This window comes from Glycine max, chromosome 11 (assembly GCF_000004515.6).
Source record: "Glycine max cultivar Williams 82 chromosome 11, Glycine_max_v4.0, whole genome shotgun sequence".
NCBI lineage: Eukaryota > Viridiplantae > Streptophyta > Magnoliopsida > Fabales > Fabaceae > Glycine > Glycine max.
Genome location: NC_038247.2, coordinates 39,460,615 through 39,488,094, shown reverse-complemented (window position 1 = coordinate 39,488,094; position 27,480 = coordinate 39,460,615). Strand labels below are relative to the sequence as shown.

Below are 27,480 nucleotides of genomic sequence, written 5' to 3'. Positions count from 1 at the left end.
CTAACATTATGGGGTGTTTGGTATAAGAGAAATGTTTTTGTGTTTAGAAATCACCGTTCCCCAAAATTGTAAATCCTCTAAATCATGATTCCTAGAAATGATTAAATTTGTTTGGTTGTTCATAAATATTGTCATATTTGTTTAGTGTTATGTGTTTTTGTACTATTATGTATGTGAAACTTATATAATATATGTCATTTTCTTTCTCAGACAACTCATTAAAGATATGTTTGATTTAAAATAGATGAAAATTAGACATATTTTCATTATAAAAGGTTTAATGTGTTAATGAATTTTGTAGATTATTATTAATGTAATTTAATTTAAAAGATAAAAAATATATAATTTTTAATGAAATAATACTTTAGTAAAAAAAATGAATTAAACCACAAAATATTGGTTTAGTTTGGTTTGTTTTGAATTTTATTTTGAATAAAAATCAATCCAAACTACATGTTTTATAAGTTTGGTTTGAGTAACTTTTTGATGAAAAATCAAATTAAACCGAGTCGCAAACGTTCTTAGACTCGAATACAATAGTACCAAGGGTCTAAAGTATAAAGTTTATAATTCATTAGACTTGGCCAATGGTTTGGTTCATTTGGTCTGATCCAATGGAGACAGAGGATACATAACTCCTCAGTCTTGAGTTGAGTACAATAATACGATGAGTCTGAAGTATAAAATTTATAATTTATTGGACTCACTTAATGACTTGATTCATTTTGGTCGATAAAGATCGGAGAATACAAATTTATTTAAATATTTGTTATTAATATTTATAAAAAAAATAAAATGAATTAAACAAGTGTTCATATAAGATGAATCAAAGAGATAAAATAAATGTAATTTCTATTATAAATTAAGATACTTTAATTTTAACATAGACTTGAGCTTGAGAGTGGGCATCTGTGATCTGGGGGGTCGGAGTTTCGGCCGAAACCGGGGTCTTCCGCAATGAGTGAAGCCCAAATTACTGAGAAATGAGCAGTAGCTAGCCAGTAACTAACAAGTATGTAGAGATAGATAATCCATAACCATAATTGAAGATGTGCACGGTGGTTTCAAGTTCAGTCCTTGTGGGATGGCTTTCTTCTTCTTGTTCTAAAACGAAAGGGAGCGTTGGCAATGGCATAAGCCATTTAAGCCCTGCCACTCGTGCTATATCCGTACTAGCCACGGCTATGGCTAAAGATGTGTGGACCCGAACATCATCTTCCAACACCAGTAGGCAACGTAGTAGTAGTAGTAGTAGAAGGCAGCAGCAGTACTTGGACCGCAGCGTGGACATGGAAGTGCTATTAGCGGCAATTGGACAGACCCAGAACGAGGATGAACTGTATGCGGTTATGTCTCCCTACAACGGGAGGCAGTTATCCATGCGCTTCATGGTTTCCCTGCTATCCCGCGAGCCTGATTGGCAACGCGCTCTTGCCCTTCTCGATTGGATCAACGACAAGGCCCTCTATCGTCCCTCCCTCTTCGCCTACAACGTCCTTCTCCGCAACGTCCTTCGGGCCAAGCAGTGGCACCTCGCACACGGCCTGTTCGATGAAATGCGCCAAAAGGGCCTCTCCCCCGATAGGTACACTTACTCCACCCTAATTACTTGTTTCGGCAAACACGGCTTGTTTGATTCTTCCCTCTTTTGGCTCCAGCAGATGGAGCAAGACAACGTCTCCGGCGACCTCGTTCTCTACAGTAACTTGATTGACCTTGCCCGCAAGTTGTCCGATTATTCCAAGGCCATTTCTATCTTCTCCAGATTGAAAGCCTCCACTATTACCCCCGACCTTATTGCTTATAACTCCATGATCAATGTCTTTGGAAAAGCCAAGCTCTTCCGTGAGGCTCGCCTTCTTCTTCAAGAGATGAGAGACAATGCCGTTCAACCCGACACCGTCAGCTATTCCACCCTTCTTGCCATCTACGTTGACAACCAAAAGTTTGTTGAAGCACTTTCTCTATTTTCCGAAATGAATGAAGCTAAATGCCCTCTTGATCTCACCACTTGTAACATCATGATTGATGTTTATGGCCAGCTTCACATGCCCAAGGAAGCCGACCGCCTCTTCTGGAGCATGAGGAAAATGGGGATTCAACCCAACGTCATTAGCTATAATACGCTCTTGAGGGTTTATGGAGAGGCTGACCTATTTGGGGAAGCCATCCATCTATTCCGTTTGATGCAAAGTAAGGATGTACAACAAAATGTTGTCACCTACAACACTATGATTAATATTTATGGCAAGACTCTCGAGCACGAGAAGGCTACAAATCTCATTCAAGAAATGAATAAAAGGGGTATTGAACCCAATGCCATCACTTATTCAACCATAATATCTATATGGGAGAAGGCAGGGAAACTGGACCGTGCTGCCATCTTGTTTCAGAAATTAAGGAGTTCTGGAGTTCGAATTGATGAGGTTCTTTACCAGACAATGATTGTAGCCTACGAGAGGACGGGTTTAGTTGCTCATGCAAAGCGTCTACTTCATGAGCTCAAGCGACCGGACAACATTCCCAGGGACACTGCAATTGCAATTCTTGCCAGAGCTGGTAGAATTGAAGAGGCTACCTGGGTTTTCCGGCAGGCTTTTGATGCTCGAGAGGTCAAAGATATATCTGTGTTTGGTTGCATGATTAATCTTTTCTCTAAGAACAAAAAGTATGCCAATGTAGTTGAAGTGTTTGAGAAGATGAGAGAGGTGGGATATTTTCCTGATTCTGATGTTATTGCTCTCGTGCTGAATGCTTTTGGAAAGCTGCGTGAATTTGATAAAGCGGATGCTTTATATAGACAGATGCATGAAGAAGGGTGTGTTTTTCCAGATGAAGTTCATTTCCAGATGCTGAGTCTATATGGTGCAAGAAAAGATTTCGTGATGGTAGAATCATTGTTTGAGAAGCTGGATTCCAATCCTAATATCAACAAGAAAGAGTTGCATCTTGTTGTTGCTAGCATTTATGAGAGAGCAGATAGACTTAATGATGCATCCCGAATCATGAATAGGATGAATAAAAAAGCAAACAGAATTCATGATCATGCTTAGCAGTGTGCATCTGCCTTTCCCTGTGTAACTTGTTGATGAACATTCTTTAGCCCTGTAATCAGAAAACCTCTCATTCCCAACTGAGGGTCATGTATATATGATATTGAGCAACGACGCATATTCTGAATAGCAGCATCATGATAATTAATCATTAAAGTTTTATTCCCGGCTTATGAGTAATCTTCTTTTATTGCCATGCTCTGTCGGATTTCTTTTTAGTGTTTCCCGGTCGCTCTTTCTGCCAATATATGACGGTGTTTGATGTAATCCGATGAGAATTTCAATTGCAGATGTAACTGAAAACGATGAATGTCTTGTGCATTGTTGTGTTTTTCTGCGAAAATCAATACTGTGCAAAGGAAAACTCTACAATGTTAGAATTGATTGGTTTTGTGAGTCAAATTACTCGCGATAATTTTGATTAATGGTGGATCGGGAGGCTTTTGTTCCTCAATACATGCCTATACGTGATGCCAAACCATTTTAGCATCCTTGCTTATCACCTATCTTGCAGCTCTATTTATTTATTATAAGCAACTTTGTTTAGTTGCATTGCATGATTAGTATTGTCTTAGTATGGTTATTATAACTCTTCTAAAAAAAAAGTATAGTTATTATAATTGAATTGCCTGCATGGTAAGTAAATTTTAAAAGTTTTAACTCTTAACAACTTTTTTTTAATTAAAGGTTCCAAAATTCTACTTTCAACATTTTTATCTCACAATTTTAGACTCCAGTTTGGTTAAATTACTCTTTTGATTTTTAGTAAAAAAAATTCAATTTATCTTTTTCCATCTAATTGATCACAACGGCATTAGCAGTCACAAAATGTAAAAGTGATGCATGTTGAATTTTGTTAACGTGTTTTTTTGTACTAAAAAAATTTAGGTGAATTATATCAGCTCACTCACCAGGGTAACGGCAGTCTCTTGTTTTTTTTAAAAAAATATTTCAATTTAATCCTATTTAGAACAATTATATTAAATGTTTCCTGAAAAAGGAAATTATATTAAATGTCACACTAACATTCTTTAATTAAATAAGAATGTAAAATTATATTTATATCATTACATTCTGTTTAATACTATTTTTCTTTAAAATATTATTTTATAATCAGTGAAATCACTAATTAAAAGTAAGAAATTTTGCAAAGTATAATAGGAGTTTGAAATAGAAAAATGAAAGGAAATTAGGGGAGGAAAGTTGCGGGTTAACGAGAGTTTAGGCAATAATGAATTTAGGTTAATATTCAGGACAGGAGTGTTGGTTGGCTGTTGGCATATATCAACCTTGAGATTCACGGCAGCCGCAACACAACGCCAACAGGTAGAGAGAGACAGGACAGCGCGTCTTAAATTGGAATCAGAAACGGAAAGAGCCTTTCATAAACAAAAAATAAAAAAGAAAATAAAACAGGGAGAGAGAGAGAGGGCGCATCCTTAGGCACAAAAGATATTTTTGTATCCATCCCATCCCATCCAAATTTGAAGGCGTGTTTGTTGTGTGTGGCGTTTAGGGTTTCTCGATCTTCGTCAATAATCGTCGTCTCCATTTCAGTCGGGGTTTTAGTCTTCCTCTTTCCAATACACTACATACAGGTTCTCTTCTCTCTCTTTTTTTCCCCTTCGTTTGATTCCTCCACGGCCATGCTTGGAATTGTTTGTTTGAAATGCAGGGTGAGGGCGTGATCTCTTGGAAGCATGCGAACTTCATGGGCTGATTTGGCTGCCAATTCGGCGCCTGAAAATGCGGGAACCTCTAACTCCACAGCTCCTTCGCGGCCGGTTTATGTGCCTCCGCATCTGAGAAACCGTGGACCATCGGAATCCCCTGCTCCACCACCTACATCAAATAATAATAATAATAATAATAATAATAATAATAATAATAATAATAATAATAATAATAATGCGGGATCACGGTGGGGTGCTCTGCCAGCCAGAAACGGATGGGGTAACAGAAGTTGTGGTAGTTGGGATCGGCGCGAAGTGAATCCCTTCGGGGATCAGGAGGAGGCAGCAGCAGCGTTTGGCGGCGAGGAGCAGCAGGAAAACACGGGAATTAACTTCGATGCGTATGAGGACATTCCGGTGGAGACGAGCGGTGAAAACGTGCCCCCGGCTGTGAATACTTTTGCGGAGATTGACTTGGGCGACGCGCTTAGTCAGAACATTAGACGCTGCAAATATGTGAAGCCAACGCCGGTTCAGCGGCATGCCATACCGATATCCCTTGCGGGACGGGATTTGATGGCTTGTGCGCAGACTGGTTCCGGAAAGACTGCAGCATTCTGTTTCCCAATCATCAATGGGATTATGAGAGGCCAAGCCCAACCCCTCCAGAGGCCCCCTCGCGGCGTCCGCATAGTCTACCCACTTGCCCTTGTTCTCTCACCAACTAGGGAGCTATCCATGCAGATACATGAAGAGGCTAGAAAGTTTTCATACCAGACAGGGGTTAGGGTCGTTGTTGCTTATGGTGGAGCTCCAATTAATCAGCAGGTCTTCTATCCTCCCTATCGTTGGTTTTGTTGTTTCTGTAATTTTTCCTGTATGGAGTCTAGAGTATAATGCTTGGATGGCCAATCAAATTTTACTCTTGAAAGTTGGTATCCACACTTACACTTTGCTAATTTTCTAGCTCCGGGAACTTGAGAGAGGGGTGGATATCCTTGTTGCAACTCCAGGAAGATTGGTAGATTTACTGGAGAGAGCTAGAGTTTCATTGCAGATGATCAGATATTTGGCCTTAGATGAGGCAGATAGAATGCTGGATATGGGTTTTGAGCCACAAATAAGGAAGATTGTAGAACAAATGGACATGCCCCCAGCAGGTGCCAGACAGACTATGCTGTTCAGTGCTACATTTCCAAAAGAGATACAGGTTTCATATTCTCTCTATGTCGGGAGGATGTGCCTCACCTTACGTTGTTAGTTGTAAACAATCTTAGGTCCATGTTTTTGTGCATAACGTATTGGCATTCAGGGATCTTTTGACCCTTAATCACTCTTTCCACCTTTATTCTTAGAAGGATTAACATCATTAGAATTAAATGATTGGGATGATAAGTGGCTTGAGAGGTCTAAATAATGCTCATGACATGAATATTATTTGTTGGATATATAGCTTACTCATTTCATCTTTTTATTTCGTTGTGTTTTACTGTTAATATGCAGAGACTTGCCTCTGATTTCCTTTCAAATTATATTTTTCTGGCTGTTGGAAGAGTGGGCTCAAGTACTGATTTAATTGTCCAAAGAGTTGAGTATGTTCAAGAGTCTGACAAGAGAAGTCACCTCATGGATCTTCTTCATGCACAGAAGGCAAACGGTGTACAAGGAAAGGTATTCTCACAGTTCATTGAAAGTGTTATTTTATTTGTTTTTAGCAATTAAATGTAATGAAATACACATTTCCAAGGGCTTATTCAAGTTATTTTGGCCTCAATCAACTGATGTATGCTGATCCATACATCCAGTAGTCTTGGGAAAATGTTCCTAATCAATTGAAATGGGGATTATGCTATGAATCCAATGATGCCTAGTATTCCTAAGTTGATTGATTATGGTTACAAGTTTTTTTTTCCCTTTAATAATTTGTGACACCTGTAGCAGTATTCTGGCAAACTGTAAAGGCTTTCAAAGTAAACCTGATGATTAGTATTGTCTCAAGTAGTGTTGTCAAATGGCGGTTATGGCGGCGCCATGGCGGTATGGCGTGGCGGATTTTTGAAAAAACGCCACCAAATAGCGGTGGCGTTGCGGGTTTCAAATGGCGGCACCATGGTGGCCACCATAAGCTTAACGGTGGTGGCGGAATGGCGGTTATGGCGGAAGAAACTTTTTTTTTTTGAAAATTTTCCCAAAATGAGTTTGGGTCATCTTGGGCTGACCCGACCCAACCCTAAACCCAGTTTTCGAATCAAAATGGGATGAGCAGCACGCAGCACGCGAACTCCAAAACTCCAGCGCGAGCACCATGCGAACTCCAGCGCGAGCACAAGCAGCACGCAGCACCCAGCATGCACCAGCGGCGATGGCACCACGCACCAGCGTGAGGTCTCACCCGAAGTCGACGACGGCACCACGCGAGCACCATGCACCACGCATGCGAGCAAGGGACGGCGGCGTCACTTGGTTCTGTTTTTTTTTTGCACCTGGTTCTGTTTTTTTTTGTTCAGTTTTCTTTTTTCTGTTTGACACTTTTTTAATTTTTGGTTCTCCTTTTTTTTTTTTTTTCTGTTCAGTCCTCTTCTACTAATTACAACGAAGAGGATTATGTTGGGATTGGAGAAGATGATTAGAGCCTCAACCTTTACTTTGCACTTTGCATTATGCTTTTATCCTTTTGTTATTTTGAACTCTTGAATGAGTTTATTTGGTGTTGGTTATTGTGTGAACTCATGAAACTTTTTTAGTTTATTTGAATGCAATCCATTGTTTTTTTAATTTTTTATTTATATTTATTTTTTATCTATTGTTTTGTTAATATATATATATATATATATTTTATTTTTTTTTTTGTCTGCCATGACTTCCACCATTTGCTGCTACGCTATCCGCCATATTTTTATGGCAGATTTTTGGCTTTTCTCCATGAACCGCCATTCGCCATTAACAACATTGGTCTCAAGACTGTTTGGACCTAATTTGGATGGGTTTTCTGGATTATGCTGATCAACAACACAATGTAACTGTCTTGCTTGAATGTAGTTAGGTCAATACATGATTACATGCATTCTGTTCTCTCAAACCTCTTGGCATTTGTTTGTTTGTGGTAAATTTATAGCATGGATATTGTGTTTTCTCATTGTATGAATATTTTCTTTCTCTGAAAGAAAATAATATTTCTAAATTATCTAAAGCCTATTTCATGGATGATGTTGTACTCTGCAGCAAGCTTTGACTTTAGTTTTTGTGGAGACAAAGAAGGGAGCTGATTCTCTAGAGCACTGGTTGTGCCGTAATAGTTTTCCAGCAACTACTATTCATGGTGACAGGACACAACAGGTTAGTATGTTGTACAACTATATTTGCCTTTGTATCTGTATGCAGATGAAGCCTAGGCCATACCCCTACTATTCTCATTTTTTCTTCTGTGACAGTGTGCGATGCTTTGGGAAAGCAGTGTTGAATGCTTAGGTATTAGGTAAGAATGTCTGGTTTAGAGTTAATGTAGTGGAAAGTAGGGATGACATCTGATTTTCCTAGATAGTCTTGTTTGTCTGCGTTAGGATCTTCTTGTGCAAGACTGTTTAAAAGACAGTTATGAGTCACATGGAATAGAAATAAAAGGGGAGAAGGGGGGGTCAGTTAGGACAGTTGGATTGAAAAAAGTAGTTAGAGGAGAGCCCAAGTTCTCAAATACCTGGAATAAGCGGGTGTAATCATATACTCCTTCCGTCCCTAATTCATGTCCTTTAAGAAAAGTAGTTAATTTAATTAATCACATTAAATCTGTCAATTATTTGTATTATCATTCCAAATTTACTTCTCTATCCACTTAATTATTTCTCATTAATATGTGGAGAGAAAATAATCAAGGGTATGTAGGAAAAAAATAATGAATGCATCTAGAAATTAAAAAAGGGTCTTATAGAAAGGGAGAAACAAATTTTTGAAAAGGATCTTATAATTAGGGACAGAGGGAGTAGTCAATGGCACACTATTGTGTAGCGGAGCAGAGTGGCCTTGGGCCTCTGATTCAAATAACAGTATTTATGTGTAGTATAAATTATTTATTTTGTATTATAATATTTAGGCTAAATTGCAGTTTAGGTCTCCTTTTTTTTTTTTTTTTGATCGGCAAAAATATAAATGTTATAAAATATAGAGAAAGCAGTATAAGTGGTTCTGATTTACCCACAGCCTAGCAACCACAGGAGCAGAGCTGTGGTTAACTAATACAATATACAGAACAAGTATTAGGGAACCAAAGCTCTGGCTGTAGACTAGGAACCACCCACACACCAGATCTGTAAATTCTATATACTATTCCCCCCTGATTACTAAAAGCATCCCTAATACTACTAGACCAAGAATGAAATGGGATATCGAATCCTTTTTCCAGATTTTTAAACCAGGTCCAGCAGAAGAATAAGGCATCCTCCATCAATTTATGACCATTGAAACTTTCATTTAGGAATACCATCCTATTCCTATGATGCCAAATACACCAAGTGAGGGCAATCCACCAACTCTGCCATCTTTGACCCTTAAAACCATCAGAATTATAGTAAGAAAGTTGAAGCAAATGGCTTTTCGGAATTTCTGAGAAAGCCCCAACAATATTTACCCATGACATCGACTCCCACCACAACGGCAAGATTTTATCACAGCTGAAAAATAAGTGAGATGCATCCTCCTCATGATTTCTGCAGAATGGGCAACCAGCATCATTTATTTCCACATCTCTTCTTAAATTCTTCCTTGTAGGCAGTCTATCCCATATTAATCTCCAAGCAAAGATTGAGGCTTTACTTTGGATTTTTAATTTCCATATTGCTTTAAACACTTCATCATGCGTCGCAGATGACAGGATTCTGTTGAGAAGCGCATAAGCATTTTTTACTTCCCACTTGAATACCCTCCACAAGTTCAAGTGTCTTGTTGCTGCATTTGTACTTCCAAACCCTGTCTTTCCTCCATAAAACTTGCAGCTGCATCTATTTCTCCTTCCAGAAAAAACTCCTCCACTGAAGTTGCCATTCCCAATCTGTGTTTGTTGTTATCCCCATTTGCTGAACTTGTTGCTGCTGTTGAGAAATCTGATACAATCTTGGATACTTCTCCTTCAGCAACATTCCATCCTCCTTCCAAGTGTCTTCCCAAAACAGCACCCTTGAACCACTTCCTATTTTCTACTTTATATTGCTGTTTAACCAGCTCCCTTCCTCCGTCAAATTGCAAATGAAGCTTAGGTCCCTCCACCAAATAGATTCTCTGCTGGATCTTCTTGTCTCATCTAGATTCCGCCATCCTCCGTATTTTGAATTCCGAACTTGTGCCCACAGTTCACCTTGACTGTGAAACAAATTCCAACGCCATTTCCCAAGTAAAGCATAGTTAAACTTCCTCAAATCTCTGATATCCAGACCCCCTGCCTCCTTTGGCATACAAACTGTTCTCCAGCTCACCCAAGCGATCTTTTTCTGATCTGAGTTTCGTCCCCACAAGAACCATCTTTGAAGCTTTTCCAACCTGTCCACCACCTTCATCGGTATCCTGAAAAAAAAAAATAGAAAAATGGGATCGAGTTCAAGACTGACTTTATCAAAGTCGCTCTTCCCCCGAAAGAGAGATATTTTTGTTTCCATTTTGACAATTTTCTCACATTTTTTAACTACTGCATCCCATGTCTCGCTATGCCTTGGGTTTGCCCCAATAGGGATACCCTTCTGCAATTTAAGTAGCTGGCAGCATTGTTAATCCATTGTTCAATCGTTCCAAACGCCCCAAAACTACTTTTAGCAAAATGAATCTTCAACCCCGACACTAATTCAGAACATCTTAGCATCGCCTTGATTGCTTTGACGTTCTCCATTGTCATTGTCCCAAAGAAGATTGCGTCGTCTGCATATTGTAATATGCTCATGTCTACCTTATTACTCCCAACCTTAAAGCCTTCAAATAAGTTCTTTTCTTATGCTTTCCTCATCTAACCGGTTAATCCCTCAGCCACAATGTTGAACGGGAAAGGGGCTAGTGGGTCTCCTTGCCTGAGACCTCTTTGGGGAATGAACTCAGCTGTTGGCCTCCCATTATCCAAAATAGAAATAGAAGCTGATTTCAAGCAACCTTTGATCCATGTAATCCATTTATGACAGAAACTCATCCTCCTCATCATATACAATAGAAACTCCCAGCATACAGAGTCATACGCCTTTTCATAGTTAACTTTGAACACAAGGCAGCTTTTAGCTTGTCTTTTTGCTTCATCAACCACTTCATTAGCTATAAGCGTACTGGGCAACATATGTCTCCCTTCGACAAAACCAGTTTGGCATTCATCAATGATGGTTTGCATGGCCTTCTTCATTCTTCTAGCCAACACTTTGGCCACAATTTTGTACACACTGCCTATTAATGAAATAGGTCTATATTCATTTAAACTCTGGGGATCATGGACCTTAGGGATTAGCGCTAAGAATGATGCATTACCCCCCTTCGGAAAAACTCCATTAGCATGGAATTCATCCAAGCGGAGCAAATCTGATTTGATGTCGTCCCAAAACTCCTTAATAAATTTGAAATTTAAACCATCTAGTCCAGGACTCTTCTCACTGCCACACTCCCACACCGCATCCCTCACCTCATTTTCAGCAAATCGAGCCACCAGAAAATTATTGTGATGCTGTCCAATGGATCTGAAATTGACCCCATCCAATTTTGATCTCTCCCACTCTGATTCCTCAAATCTCCTCATGAAGAAGTTCTGAATTTCCTCTTTGACCCTACATGGCTCCACTATCCAGCAGCCATTAACAAACACACCTTTAATCATATTGCATTTTAGATCTCCTTACTATTGTCATTTGTCAAATTTGCCACCCCCCCCCCCCCCCCCCTTTATTTTTTCACTAATTTGGTTCCCCTATTACTTTAATTGTGCAATTTTGGCTCATCTATTAACTTGACATCTAATGCTCAACAAAATGTTGATGTGGTAGTAGTATTATGTTGGTGTGGATGTGTAGTATATAGGCTTATTGTTTTTTACAATATGTGCAGGAAAGAGAATTGGCATTAAGGTCATTTAAAAGTGGCAACACCCCCATATTGGTTGCAACTGATGTGGCTGCACGTGGTCTTGATATTCCTCATGTTGCCCATGTGGTTAACTTTGACCTTCCTAATGATATTGATGATTATGTACACCGAATTGGAAGGACAGGGCGAGCAGGAAAGAAAGGCCTGGCAACTGCATTCTTTAATGACAACAATGCATCCCTAGCAAGGGCTTTAGCAGATCTGATGCAAGAAGCAAATCAAGAAGTGCCTGATTGGCTCTCACGGTATGCTGCTCGCTCTTCCTTTGGTGGTGGAAGGAACCGTCGATCAGGAGGAAGCCGTTTTGGTGGCCGTGACTTTCGAAGAGAGGGTTCTTTTAGTAGGGGTGGTTCTGATTACTACAGTGCAGGAAACAACAGTAGTGGATATGGCAATTCTGGTGTGTATGGTGCAGGATACGGTCCTGGGGTAACCAGTGCTTGGGACTGATTTTCAACCTGATAGCATTATATACTGTCTTGGGTATTAGGTGCAGACATACACCTAGGGTGATTTTTCTCCCTTTTTTGTCTTCTTTTTAAGTTTATGGTCTTTAAATTTATTTTTACCTTGGTGTTTCAAGCCTATTCATTTTGTGCGGTTTATAATGCTAATCACTAAAGGGAGATGTGGGTGTGTATGTGGCATCATTACCGCATCAGTAGAGGTCGTGCAGTGTCAGTAGGTGTTGGCAATGGCGATTACTAACTTATTAGGAGTTCTTTAACAACTTTCTGTACTCTTCATTTTGGGTGGTTATTTTGGTGGGAGAAAGGTTGTAGAATACGCTGTGGGAAAGGTGGTGGCATTTCTTTACAGTCGTATCTATTTATCTCTTGATCATGTTTCTACCCAACATATGTTGTCATCTTGATTTCCCCATTTTGGTGGGCTAAGGTTTTGTAATATTTTAGTGGTGACTGAAATGAATGAAAAGTATTCTTGCCGGATGTATGTATTGACATATTTGTGTGGAAATATCTGTTCATGGTGTGTCTTTTATATGTAGGGTATGTTTGGTAGGAGGATGAAAAAGGGTAGGTGGATAATCATTGTATTAGAACTTTTAGTAGTTTTAAAACACATTAGCAAACACTTTAAAATTACAATGCATTATTTTATTTTAAAAAGTTGTATAATGTGTCAAACAATTTTTTGCATTATATAACAGTTTGGATGTTTGTTTATGTGAGAATCTTAAGAATGAGTTGTTTTATTTATAACTGATTTGTCTATGTTGTTTTAGGAATTTACAATGTTTCTCTTTATTTGCTGTCCATACTAGTCAATAGATAATGTAAGGTAGAATTCCGTTGGAAATTAACAAGATTTGTTCAAAATAAGGGATAGTTTTACTTTCTTTGCTCTATAAATCTAATAGGTAACAATGATGTGTTCATATTAATTGGCCATGTTGTTGATGTCATCTTCATTCTCCAAATTGACTCCTCTGCTCACTAGGTGAAAGGATAAGCTGCTGAGATCGAGATTTTTGTCGAGATATTCCACATTTGTATACACAATCTCAGCATAAAATAGAAGCATCTGCAAGGGTTTGTAAATACTGGGATAAATTAAATTCACAAACAACACATTTACGTATACAGAGGAAGAGTTTCTTTTAATTCATTCACTCTATTGCATATCATCTTAATGGGATACATGGAGGTCTTTTTTATGGGCAGATTATAACAAGAAAATATAATAAAACTTAGTGCCTAAGAATTGTCAATGGCGGTGCCATGCATTTGTAAAACTGTCTCTAGTAAAATCTAGCTAATGTCGGTGCAGTAAAGCAATGCAACTTTCGGCAGTAGCAGTGTAATCTTTGAATTTAAAACTTCTAAACTCCTCTAGATAGGCGGTGACGCATACTTAAGGTTGAAGATAAAAGTAAATAGCTTGATTTAATTAATTTAACCGACAGGGTTGGAAAAAACGGAGAAAAGAAAACTTAGGCTTGTCAGTGACACCTTGCTATGATATTATTTATTGAGGATTATTTTTGTCTTCATGGTAAAATATTTGCATGGCTACATGTGAGTGGTGAGGGTAGCCTTCATAAACTAATAGTGCAACAAGAGATGATCCATTGAAACGTTGTTCCTATTCTAAATTTAACCGTGGATACTTTGCAATTGTTTAAATTAGGAATCTTTTACGATTTTAAATTATTAGTCTGAAATTGATCTTTGTTCCAGATACACATAAGATAACAAACAAGCTGCAATTGCACAAAGCATTTACATAATAGTTCAAATAAACTTTTGGTAGGGACTCCATGTCGTAAAGCAGGCCAGACCTTTTTCTTCAACAATTACCATGCGAGTTACAGACTTCCAAGTTGTAGCAGAGAAGCAGGCAATAAAAACACTTCTTACTTTCTATTTTCTTTCCACCATTCTTATCTGTTTCTTAATCTTTACCATTACTTTGGAATGCGACGTATAAAAATGTAGCATCTTCGCCAGCATGTGTTAATAAATCAAATTTGTAAAATGTCATATAATATAAAAATCAGTTGATACTTCATCAATTAACTTTATTTTAATGAATTTTATACTGTTTAAAAGTAAGTAAAAAGTAATTGTAAGATTATATATCTAGATATATTTAGTTTATTTAAAATTTGATAACTATCATCATTAAGATAATATAACATAATATATCATCGCCAACTATTGTAGATATTTCACACAATGAATTTAGTTATTTATGAAATTTTAACATATGAAATAGTTGACGTAAAATTGTTTTGAAATCATGTGATAAGCAGTATTAAAATATTTACGACGTAAAAAATCATGAGATCGGTTCGTTTAGCAATATAATCAAAAGAAACAAATCCCAAAATAGGAAATAAAAAAAGGGTTGTAACATAAAGCAAGCCCCAAAACGCGGTTGCATAATAGTGTAACACTGCTGAACATGTTTACTACTGAAGACAAAAAGTGATTGCCATCAAATCCAATACGGGCTTTATGTCTCCAATTTTAATCCCATCTTGATATATATGGAGGGAAATAAGTATAACAAAGCTGCACCTACCATTAATTGGTTTCCTCAATGCTATTTTGTGTTCAAATCAACAGATCGAGCGATATGTAGAACTATCATTTGAACTGAAGTATATATAATAGCGGGTCCCTCTCTTAAATGCGTGCCTCGTTTGTTAGATTAAGATTACGGACGAAGAATGAAAAAGACAAGACAGTAGACAGTAGTCAGTAGGTACTAGGTAGAGACCCAACATTCCAACAAGAAGAAATATTGATAATTACTACCCATTACCCAAATAGATAGATAGATTTTATTTCAGTTTAGCACACAATAATAGCTAGAAATAGATGAAGCAAGCAAGCTTGATGGTGGTTCAAACAAGAAATAATAATGGTAATGGTAAGATAGAGTAAAACAGGTGGTGTGCCTTTGTAATTGTGGAGACAGCACCACTCTTTTCCTGAGCACTTGAGCTTGATCCCTTCTCAGCACCACTGGAAACTGAAACTGGGGTGGAGCTGTTTGTTTTGGCAGATTTTTGGAATCCCTCAAACACCTTAGCATCAGGAGAGTTAGGTGCTAAATGCAAAAGATCTGAATAAAGAGTATGATGTGATATGTGATATGATAGTATCAGCAAGCCAAGCCATAGTGATAGTGGTATTGTAATTATAAATAAAGCAAATTAATTAAATTACATTACCTACACACTGAGTAATATTAGCAGGTGAGTGGCAAGCAGAGGGTAGCTGAATAGCGAGAGTAGCATTGATCTTGATGCCAAGATTGGGGTCGTCGCGATCTTTGATGAGGATGCAGAGGCATTTCTTGCTCCGGTCAAGAACCGCTTTGAGACCAGTGCAGCAATCTATGGTGGGGGTTTTGGCTTCACCACCAACGTAAGGAACACAGCTAGCTAGGTCAATTAGTTTGTCTGCACATTCTTCTCTGTCCTTACTTAAATCTGACTTTGCAAAACCAACCACCAGCAGTACCACAACTAGTAACATTAACATGGGATTGGAAATCATTGTGTTGTGGATGAGAACTATCAGTAATGTTTATGCTTTGCTTGTGAGTTGTGACTTAGGACTTCACTAGGCATTTTCAAAAGTGGAGTGGGCCCTTCCCTAGCTCTATCTGTCACATGTGAACCAACTTTTGTCTCTAGGCGGCCCTGTCTCATGATTCTATTCATCCTTGTATTCGTTATGTTTATCATTTGTATAATGAACTTTTTTTCACTATAAAAATTAATATTAATATACATTTCATTTCTGAACGAGAAACGGCTATCGTACACACACATTCAATCCGTCCTCTTACCCCCTTCAAAATTGTACCTTCCAAAACAAATCTTTTCATCAATTTTAGTTAGTTAGCTACTTATAGAACAACTTTACATCTGTTGAACTGTTCACTGCTGCTTGTGTTGCTAGCTACAGTCTGTCGCCTCATAAGTAGTCTTGAGTAAATGAGTTTTAAGTGTGTTTTTGTTTCCTTGTTTTGTGAGTTTAGGAAGAATATGCGTGAGGGTTAACACCTTAGCATGAAATTGATAAGTAAGAATTTGTCTTTTAAGTTGAAAAGTGATTTACATTATTTTAAGTTTTAACTGATACCTATACACACTCTTATAGTATGTTTGGTTTGACGTTCATAACGCGCGCAAGTCACCATTTTTGCGTCAAATGGTTAGAAAGACGTGAAAGCAGCTTTGAATTGTATCAAGAGGACGCACAAATAAGAGTGGAAAAGGTCAATCCAAACACGCAGTTAATTATATTGTTTATACATCTAAAAGAAATATAGTTTTTTTTTGTTTCATGCACTAGGTACATACGTTAATAATGAAATAAAAAAATTACGCAATAATTTTTTTTATTAATTTTGATAAAATAATTTCTTTTTTGATAATCTGCGATTATATTTGTTACATAGGATAGCAAATTGGAAAAGTGACATTAGGCATCCCAATTGGCCACTGACCAGTATGTGTCGTTTGTTGCTAAATATGGGAATTGTTATGCTTTTTTAATATATAACAATTGGATAACAAGAAATTCATAATTTGTATGTTATTTATTTGAACATACGTAGCATGAACCCGTGACAAATCGATGTTCTTTAGGGTAACCCGTGATTATTTAGGATCTATCCGTGATTACCTATATCATTTGATTATGGTTATGTTGGGCCCACAGAACGTTTTTCTCTGACGGTGAATAAGAAACAACTTCTGAATTTGGAAGTAGGGAAGAGGTCAGAGTCACAAATTCATTTTCTTCTTTGAAATTTCTTTTTGTCGACAAAGGTTAATAGTTAGTTTTTTTACTTGTATTTGTAATTAATAAACGAAAAACTTGAACGAATACATCATTTTTAGCTCAACTCAATTCATATTATCCACTACGTTTGTGATTCTTTTTCCTTTGAGCTACTTATATTATCTCATTTCTTTGGCTTAATTTTAATTTTTAAATTTTTGATGTATTTTATCTCTAACTTTTAAGGAACTTACACATTTTACTCTATGTCATCTTACTTCTAACATAATGTACTTTTTACTTTCATTTTTTATTTTTTGACAAATTTAACCCCAACTTTTTACTTTTCTGTCAAATTTTCCCTCAAATTTTGTATTTATTAATAAAAAAAATGAGTAAATAGAATTGGTAAGTTTCTTAAGAGTAAAATGCATCAAATTAAAAAATTAGGTAAAATTTGTCAAAAATTAAAAAATTGAGATAAAAAATACAACTTAGCCCATTTCTTTTTTTCTTTTTTTGTCCAAATATATCTTCTTTCTTTCAAGTACTTCCAACTCTTGATGCTAAAAGAAAAAGACTTCAAAAAAATAAGACGTACTCTTAAAAGTCGAATATACTATCCTTTCTTAGGGGTGTTCATGGTGCAATTTGATTTAATTTTTAGATAAAAAAATCATTCGAATCAAACATAAAATTAAGATGCATTTCAGTTTATTTCGATTTGAATATAACATCAAATCCAAACCAAACTCAACCAATTTTTTGTGATTTCATTTGGTTCGGTTTTGTGGTATTTTATTTTTTTAGTATATTATCATAATTTAAAATCTATCAACTAAATTTACATAATTATGCTATATTATTTTAACAATGAATTTTATTTTTTATTCAACTTTTTTTTAACATATTTTAGTTCAAAATTATTATTTTTACTTCTATTTAACACTAATATAAATGATATTATCAACTTTTTTCGTAATATAATAATAATTTATACATCACTTGATATTTTATACTATTTTTTAACAATATTTGTACATTATTTTTTAACATATGAAAATAAAATATGCAACTTAATTATAAGACAAAGAAAAAGTTATAAATTATTTAATACTTATTATTAATTACCACAATAAAATTTAATATAATTATAATATACAATTTATTTGATTTTTTATAACAAAATCCGAAAATCAAACCATGAAAAGTGTGCATTCTTAGATTTTTGGTTTTTGTAATTTTTTGATTTTTTTCTATTAATTTGTCGGTTTATAAACGATTTGGTTTGATTTTAAACACCTGCTTTCCCAATTGAATGACAAGATAAAAAACTTAAAACTGACAATACAATTAATTAGTAATAGTTAAAATTGTCAACAAGAAAGTGTGACACGGCCGATGGCGTAACACTATCAATCATTGAAACCAAGCTTAAATGCAACTTAGTCGAAGTGAAAAATCCAAATGAAATGTAGTTTACATAGTGGAGAGATGACCAAATTCCTGCAAAGATTGGTTGAAATCAACTCAAACTGTGGTAAGAAATCATATATGATTTTGTAACATGACCATTATTAATCTATACAAATAGTATTGCGCCTGTTTACCTAAAACTGCAGTCATGACTCGAGTTTTTCACTATCGGTTACGTATCTGTAGCCACATCCAATTCCCTCATTTTCCAGGATTACCTTTCTGTTGTGGAGGTGCAGAAGTGGGTGAAAAGGGATCATAAATTTGGTCCGCAGCATATGCTATCTTACCAGAAGCCATGGGGGGATTGTTGACAAACTTTTGATTCAGAGGCATTGGGATATCTGGCCGTGCCATCTGAGGAGGATAGCTTTGCCGAATAGGCATGCCTCTTTGAGCACCAGCATTGGTCAAATTTGGCATTTGAGGGGCAGAAATGAAGTTCTTCATACCCATTTGTGGGACTGACGATCTAGGTGCAGGTTGACCAGCATATGGAAATACAGCATGTCTGGGTGGTGGAATTGAGTTCGAGATGGAACCTAATCTTACCCCAAAGGGAACGGCTTGATCCACTTGACCAGGGAATTGTGTCCTTGGAAAGATTTGACGAGGCTGATCAGGCACAGCAAACCCAAATGGTGGAGGTCGTGGACCAGAAGGTGGCTCTTGTGTAGCACCTGATTGACTGTTTGGTCCAGAAAACACTTGACCATAGTCTGCATTGGGCAGATGTGATTGAAAAGTAAAATTTCCAGATTTTGATGTCCCCAAGACTGGTGGTTTTACATGGGTGTGATAAGGAGCAACTCCAGAAGCAAGATTAGGTATTCCTGCTTGCTGAGGCAATGGAAGTGAAGGGGATATTCCACGTGAAGGAAATGAAACAGGTCCTGATAAATGGTTTGCAGATAAATGTGTAGGTGCACGTATTGGTACAGGCATTGATCTCAAAGAAGATGGTTGTCCAGGGGAAATTCCTACTTGATGTGGAAGAAAGGTGGCAGATCGTGTAATCATTGACATATTTGACTGCGGTGGCTTAAATGCAACATCTGGCTGTTGATGTAGAGAAACAGGTCTTGCAGGTGGAACCACTGGCCCCATATTGCTGGGACCAACAGACATTTTAACAGTGACAGGGGCTTCGTTCAGGCCAGAAGAGACACCAAGATGGGTCAATGGCTGGTTAGGTATCGGTGGTGATGATATACCAGATATAGGTAGATGCATTGAAGACACAGATGTCTGATGTTGTCCTATTGGCATTGCTTGGCTTAAAGTAACAGGAAATGAAAATGAAGAATTTGGAGTTGACAAATTTTGTACAGGATTTCTTAGGGGCCCAATGTGACCCAAAGGACTTGTCTGAGTCATATGCGAATACTGTAAAATCTGTCTTGGTGGTGGTGTTTGCACAGAAACATGTTGATTTGGAATAATCGACTGAAATCCAGCAACAGGTCCAGGTTGAGCACCAAAAGTCGAAGCCATGTTTGAAGTTTGTGATGAAAAATGGGGAGTTCTAGCAAGACCTAGTGGATTTGGGGGGGCTACAGTGCCAGACGAAGCAAACACAGGGGTATGAGATGGAACCACTGAAAACCATGGACTAGAGTATTGGAAGTTATCACCATGCATTTGTGTAACAGCTACTGGTTGCAACACAGCCTGGTTTTCCAGAGATAGAGAATCTGCATGGCCTTCTTGCCTTTGACTCAGAACATTAGTGCTGTCCCTAGAAACTGATATAGAGGGTGTAGAACCAGCAGCTAAATTCTCCTGAATAAAAAGACAGCAATAATTACAACAGTCAAAATAGAAAATACAGAAGGAATGGCATCATTACAAAAATGATAATAAAACATATTATAACATAAACAATAAATCATAAAAAACTTCTGTCATGTAAAATGACAAGACTCACTGTTACAGAGGTGATTAGCAGTTCAATGATTAACATAGCAGCATCCACTTTTTCAAAACTATCAGCTGATAGGTTAACATGCATCTCTTTGTAATTGCACTGGATATCAGTTCCGGGTTTAATTTCACCCTGAAAATGTAACAGTTAAATAAATGGAAAACAGAAAGCAAATGCAAACATTTACAGTCCTTTCCTCCCATAATCAAGTTAAAATATTTTAAAGTCATCGTGCAGAATAAAAGCCACGTTATATTATCAAGTGAAGGAACTTACTTTCTCTCCTGTGTCTGCTTTGATTCCATGAATTTTTATCTTCGCACCAGTTTCCTGAGACATGCATATGTCAGAGATCAATTAAAAAAATGAACAAATTTCATGTTGTGATCTCAATCAGCAGATACACTTTACTGACTGCAGATCACCAGATAAAGGTTAGATTAGATATCAACACCATGATCTTACCTTTTCTAGTTGTTTTTGATTATCACCTTCAGGCCCATATATTAGACCAACAAAATTGTACCCAGGATATTCTTGGACCTGTAAAGATGGTATTACATATAAGAGTTTTCATTGCATTATAGAACTTCAGGTTTAGTTAAAGACATTTCATTTTTGAAAAAAGAAAAAGATCATTCTTAAAATTAAATTACAACAAACAAATGCCAAACTTTAGCATTAACATATCAGAAGCAAAAGAGGTTGAGTCATTTTGCATTCTTACTCTGCAGAGCAATTGGTATACAAGTAATATATTTTAGTTGTAATCTAGGCTGGGCCGTTAGTGTGCCTCAATTCTGAATGATACATCTTATACTACAAGTTAGTTTTCAACTTTCTCTCAAGAATACGAGGAGGGAGCTTCTCCAACAACATCAACCATCAGGAAAGCAGCCAAGGAAAGTGGATGAGAAGATCATTTCCGGAAAATAAAGTCTGGAAATGAGTTACTGTTTCAGGTCAGTTAATTAACACTTGCCACATGCTCAAGTCAAACACCATGGACCTTAAAGTCAAACACATAAAGAAATAATATAAGGCCTCAACCTAAAAATTGCCCCCACCTTACAGCATAAGGAAATATTATCAGGCCCACAAAACCTTAACTACAACCATAATAATGAATTTTATAATTATTAACAGCAGAATTTAAATATTATAGTTTTGACAAGGCATGAAATTATTAAATATATCAATACTTGTCAATAGAGGGTAAGTGTCCAAGCAATGGTAAGGTTACTACCTTGTGACCTACAAGTCATGGGTTCAAATCCTAGAAATAGCCCCTAGGTTTACATCTACGCTTCTCGGACCCTACATGGTGGGAGACTCATGCACATGCTGGATGCATACAAGTGGCAAAATAATCCATATATCTATAACCCAACCTATCAATCGAAAATTAAATCTGATGCAATCAATACATTTCAGTAAACAAAAGTAAATGGATTGTATGGACTGTGTTATTGTGATTAATGGATGGATAATGATCCATCCATTTGTTTCTCAATTCATTGAATTAAATCACTGAAAATGGATCAAGTGGTTTTTCTTCCTATTGCTACTGAAAGCCCATTTTTCCTTTTTCCTGCAGCTTCTCCATCACTATGTGATCCATTTGGCAATACTAATACAATTATTGAAAATGAAATTTAAAATATAACATACTTTTAAACAGATTGGTCGGATATTCATCCGTAAAAAAATTATTAATGGATGGTTGGGTTACGAATGAATTAATAGTTTTTTTTTTTATCTATCCATTATAATCAGACTAAAAAATTATCCAAACCATCCAATTGGCACCCATATAGATGCACTAAAAAATGATGTTGAACTCTAAATCCAGGAAATTTATCTTTTATTTTTCATAAATATAACAAGTTACAATGGAATTTGAATAGCATTGAGTTACATCTAGCCGAATTTTAGAAGCAATACTTACAGGCAAAGGAATGCTGGCTTCTTTTAACAATGGTTTAAAACCACGTGGAGGCTTGTAACTGGGATCTAATTTTAGTATTTCACCTGGATATGATTAAGATCAAGATTATAATGGAATACACAGCCTGTATGAAGCAAAGGGGAAGAATAAAAAGGAAAGATATACTTCAAGGAAAACAAACCTATTGCTTCCCGCTTTTCAAGTTCGAGCATTTCTGCCTTCTTAAATCCATAAATCAACATCAGAAGTTTATTTAAGAATAAATTCATGGCATTTAGAAAATAACAAGTAATAAAAATTAAAAGGAACAGTGTCAATTGTTGTTAACCTTGCTGTTAATTTGAGGGCCAGATATGCTTTGATCTGGATTCAAGTTCTGAGTGTCCCCAACTTCCAGTTTTTCTGATTCCAACTGCTTTGTAATTTGATCCACTCGAATCTACAAAATGTGTGCATCAAAACAACAGTACCAGTTATAGACATCATAGAAGCGAGAACCTATGCAAAATATTAGCAGAAGCACACACTACAGCACCCAACTTGCTTTATTAGCTTCTAGCTATAAATCACATTCCATACCAAGGTCTAGCAAAAAATACTTCTTTACTAATGTCAATCTCATGATTTTCGTGTAAGTAAAATGTCTATTGTGTATCTCACAATATGCAGTCTTGGGGAAGTTTAAGCTGGCAAGGAAGCATTAGTGAGGAGGGGTACCATGAGCAAAAGATGCGAGGAACCTTGTAAAACTAAAATAAAAAAGGAATAAGGAGTAGTAAAACAAACATTTTTCCTTAAAAAAAAAACATAAACATTTTAATCAAAAACTTGTAAAGAAGTATAAATTTAACCTTATTAATTGAGTACTTTCAAGGAAATGATGATGGAATAAAAATAAATAAAAAATACTTAGCAGTAATTATAAATGTTAATGGAGTATTGTTTGAAAGGATTCCAGAAAACACCTGCAAAGCTAAAACTTTTCCCCTCCTGACAGCTGCATCTTGTGTGAGATCAGGACCCCATTTTGATCTCCTCTCAATTTGTTTTGAACTTTCTTCATTGATGGCAGCAGCAGTGACCCCATGTTGTTTAGCCCCTCGGAAAATAGGGACCAGCGACCCTGACAATTTGTTTTTAGGGATGACAAATCCAGATTTGGCAGAAAATATAGAGAGCTTTTGGCCACTGGTAGTTGCTCCAGACATTTTGTGAGGTTCAGGAGCATAAGTTGAATCAATCTCAGCACTCATTCTCTTATCCAGTCACTTTCTTACTAAATACCTATGATTACGAACATACAGAAACTGTAATTTGGTGTTCGTCTAATTGAAGAATAAAAAAACGTATGGGAATGTAAATTGCCGCATAAATTGAAAAACGAAAGCGAACCTGAAATCAGAAATGAATTGCCTTTGCCACTCGCATCATAATTCATAACTCATTCCTTGTCGAAGCGCTTTAAAAGGAAAATCGAAGCAACTGCAAAACCCTCTCCTCTGCTACCATAACCTTATTTCTACTCGATACACTGTTGTTTTCTTACAAGTGAAACACGGAGAAATGAAATAAAAATGAAAGAATTATACTAGAAGAAAAGGATAAGTTGTGTTGTGTTACATGAATAAAAAAACTTCAATCTATGTACTTATATGAGTGGAAAAGAAAATAAATAAATAAATTATATAATAATATTTTAAACTAATTAAAAATGTATTTTTATTATATCATTTTCTTAATAAAAAATATTTTATTTCTTAAAAATTATTATAGAAAAAAAAATTAGTTTTAAAAGTTAAAAATAATATAGTACAAATCATCTCTAAATCACAACAAATAATGAAATATTTTTAACTAAAACATATACCGAAATATTTTAATTTATCATTTTATTATTCACTTTGTTAAAATATATTGTTAAGTTTTAAATAATTTAAAATATTAAATAAGTATTAGCAATAGAAGTTATGGGATAAATATATTTATTACATTTATTAAATTTAAGAATTATATTTAATAAACTAAATAAATATATAATTAATTATTAACGTTACATTTGTTAAATTCAAAAAATATATTATATTTAGTAAATATCATATTTCATAATTTATTAAAATTAATCATAAATTGTATTTAATAAATAAAGTAACTAATACTATCAAATTTATATTTACATAACCAAAGAGTTAACGTGATGTAAAGTTTTGTTACATTCACATTAACTCTTTTAGAGTAATCATGTGTCAAATACTAGTAGTCTCTATCATATAACAAAAATATATATATTTCGAGTCGTGGAAAACTTCTCATTAACTCTTTTAGAGTAATTATGTGTTAATCCAAATACTCAAATTTGTTAAGATTTTGGGGGAAAAACATAAAAAACAATAAACCATAACATGTTAACTTTCTATGAGCTAGTTAAGTTGTCATATGTCATAGGATGTGATGGTCTGGGACCAACATATAATTTCTCATAAAGAGGAGTGTATATTGTTACAATTAACATTTAATAAGGTTTTTATTAATTCTTAAAAAATCTCTCCATTTTTATTTATAGTCTTCATGAAATTCAAACTTGATTTTATATCATTAATTATTTTTTTCGTATAATTTTAGATTTTTTAAAACCTTAATTAAACTTCTTTAATTTTCATACACTTTCACACTCGCCTCAGTTACATGATCACAAAATATTGTTAGAAACCACTATTAGGGTTTAGGAGCAAAGATTAAAGTATAACCATGTATCCTACTTTGATGACAAATGGATAATCCAAATTCAAATCAAGCATTAGAATCTTTAAGGCATGTTCTTTAAGATCGTTAAGTAATCTAGAAAATTCTTACACATGTGCACCTAGGGGATCATTCTGATCTTTGTCAATTCAGCCATCTTCATGAAGAGTTTGCGGGTCACATGTTTTTCACGTGCAATGCTATATATCAAAGTCTTTTGGGATACTAGCTAGCAATTGGCTGGGGATTTCCACTGCATTACCATTTATGCCGCCTCAATCAAATTTCTTGCAACATGTTTTAGATGGAAGGTCAACGAGCATGAATGACATATGTATGGAAGCTAATTTGGTGTTCTACTGTGTGGAATTTGTGGTGTATCAGAAACAAATGCATCTTTAAGGGAGGGTTTTTTGATCAAGGAGTTGTCGTGGACAATCTTTTGTTTTTGGTGTGGTCTTGGCTTAGGCATTATCAATCTCTTTCGTGCACTGGAATTCAAATCGAGCTACATGTTTGAAAGATTTTACGAGGTTATTGTGGGGACGTGGTTCGTGTCATGATTGCTTCTCGGGTGGTTGGTTCTGTTTTGTGACACTCAATTTCAACAAAATCTTGTGTTCTTGCATCTTGTTTCATATAGATATGCATTGATACAAGTGATTTAGTTTTTCAGAGGGTCGGAGGAGGGGTTGGTGTTCGATTAACTATATGAGTGGGGAGAGGATATTTGAAACTATGGAATATGGATGGGTTGTTAATGTTGTACTTCCTCTAGGGATATTGGTACCTCGACACCTCGTATCCTCTCTTTTACTGTGTAATTATTTCTTTTATATATCAATTAGCCTTTTCCAAAAAAAAATGAGAAAAAAAATAGTAAGGTATGCCACAATTACAAAGGAGGCAAAAACTCTAAATATTTTCATGTAGTGATAAATTGGAGGAGGAGAAAGTCTATGTTGAGAGACCTTTCAATCGACAATCTTTGGGTGAAAGATCCGGTCAAAGTTAAGGAGGAAGTTTTGTTTTTTGCCAATAGATTTTCTAGAAATCATTGAAATAGGAATTTCATAGAGGTCGGTCAAAGTTAATGGAGTGAGAGTTGACCAAATTTTTCTAAATTTGATATTGGTGAGATCAAAGAGGCGGTGTGAGAATGTGATAACCATAAAAGCCCTAGACTAGATGACATCAATTTAATTTCATCGATCAAACACTTTTGGAAGATCTTGAAGGGTGATATCAAGGGCTTTTTGGAGGGATTCATGAAAATGACATCTTCCCTAGAGGTACTAACACTTCCTTCATTGCATTAATACCTAAAGTAGACGATCCACAAGAGCTTAGTGAATTTAGACCTATTTTTTTAGTGGGATGCATGCACAACATTCTTGCTAAAATTCTTGCAAATAGGTTGAAAAGGATCCTCCCTAAGGTTATCAATAAGAGGCAAAGTGCTTTCGTGAATGGTAGGATGTTGCTCCATAGTGTATATTAATAGCAAATGTGGCGACAAGAAAGAATTAGAAATGTCTTATTTTTAATGGAGAGACAAAAGAAGAGAATTTTTCTGTTAATGAAGAAGCCCTAAATTAACCTCGTTGTTAGTAAGTAAAGAAGAGAAAAATAGTAGTTATATAATGACATATCAAGGGCACATTAATTAATTTTCTATTTTTAAAAATAAAAAATCTAAAAACCTTTTTTTAGCAAAAGAGGAGAAGGATAACAAAACACTTGGGAAGGCTAAATCATACCAAGAGAACCTAATGCTTTGAGACTCGGCTTTAGCCTGAGAACTCTCTCTTAGGGAGTTCTTTCTTCTCTCCCATCATTTTATGTTCTCTTTTTTCATTCATTTTCTTTCATCAGTTTCTAAAGCCCTTTTCAAGTATAAGCTTATGACTATAAGAGGCTAAACTCTTAGCCCATATATCTATCAATGCAAACAAATGTTTTCTTTCCTATTATTCTTTCTTATTTTAATTTCATATATCTTTCATCCTTACATCATCTTTGGGGGTTAGGTGCTCGAGAGAAGATAATCCTTAATAAAAATACAAGGAAGGTCTTACATGCATTAGTTTTAGGGATTAGTCGTTCGATAGGAGATAATTTCTAATAGAACTAAAAGGAAGGAGTATCTTAATAAAATTATTGCTAGACATAGAGTGATTGCATTATGCCCATGTATCAAAGCAAACATCTAAAATTAGAATTTTATGCATTTTATCTATTGAATCTTTGTAAAGACATTTTAGAGATAGATAGGTAAGATATGCTTATCATCGTGAGACATAAG

General features: G+C 35.8%; 4 protein-coding genes across 6 annotated transcripts; 2 read left to right on the top strand and 2 right to left on the bottom strand.

Annotated features, from left to right (window-relative positions):
- The first annotated feature begins 882 nt into the window (after nucleotides 1-882).
- Nucleotides 883-3,212, top strand: LOC100784025 (pentatricopeptide repeat-containing protein At5g39980, chloroplastic). Its single transcript, XM_003538474.4, has one exon. It carries the CDS (start codon nucleotides 1,050-1,052, stop codon nucleotides 3,051-3,053), a length of 2,004 nt encoding a protein of 667 aa, XP_003538522.1. The 5' UTR covers nucleotides 883-1,049; the 3' UTR covers nucleotides 3,054-3,212.
- Nucleotides 3,213-4,302: 1,090 nt separating this feature from the next.
- Nucleotides 4,303-12,775, top strand: LOC100784557 (DEAD-box ATP-dependent RNA helicase 52C). Its single transcript, XM_003538475.5, has 6 exons — nucleotides 4,303-4,651; nucleotides 4,729-5,554; nucleotides 5,694-5,936; nucleotides 6,230-6,397; nucleotides 7,949-8,062; nucleotides 11,783-12,775. Exons 2-6 carry the CDS (start codon nucleotides 4,754-4,756, stop codon nucleotides 12,269-12,271), a joined length of 1,815 nt encoding a protein of 604 aa, XP_003538523.1. The 5' UTR covers nucleotides 4,303-4,651; nucleotides 4,729-4,753; the 3' UTR covers nucleotides 12,272-12,775.
- A 2,343-nt stretch (nucleotides 12,776-15,118) lies between these two features.
- Nucleotides 15,119-15,902, bottom strand: LOC100305590 (uncharacterized). The gene is given in 2 exon segments (NM_001250635.2): nucleotides 15,119-15,415; nucleotides 15,525-15,902. Coding segments are annotated over 2 exon segments (549 nt in total). The 5' UTR covers nucleotides 15,853-15,902; the 3' UTR covers nucleotides 15,119-15,194.
- Nucleotides 15,903-18,490: 2,588 nt separating this feature from the next.
- Nucleotides 18,491-24,061, bottom strand: LOC100777227 (splicing factor 1). 3 transcript variants are annotated; one of them, XM_003537465.3, is made up of 9 exons: nucleotides 23,829-24,061; nucleotides 23,402-23,720; nucleotides 22,765-22,875; nucleotides 22,618-22,657; nucleotides 22,437-22,519; nucleotides 20,954-21,031; nucleotides 20,765-20,818; nucleotides 20,492-20,620; nucleotides 18,491-20,346 (listed from the first exon to the last, which is right to left on the bottom strand). In XM_003537465.3, exons 2-9 carry the CDS (start codon nucleotides 23,687-23,689, stop codon nucleotides 18,766-18,768), a joined length of 2,364 nt encoding a protein of 787 aa, XP_003537513.1. In that variant the 5' UTR covers nucleotides 23,690-23,720; nucleotides 23,829-24,061; the 3' UTR covers nucleotides 18,491-18,765. The 3 variants fall into 3 exon arrangements, with proteins under 3 accessions (XP_003537513.1, XP_006591432.1, XP_040862888.1); XM_006591369.2 differs by having other exon boundaries at nucleotides 22,618-22,654; nucleotides 23,829-24,050; XM_041006954.1 differs by lacking the exons at nucleotides 23,402-23,720; nucleotides 23,829-24,061 and having other exon boundaries at nucleotides 22,618-22,650.
- Nucleotides 24,062-27,480: the final 3,419 nt, after the last annotated feature.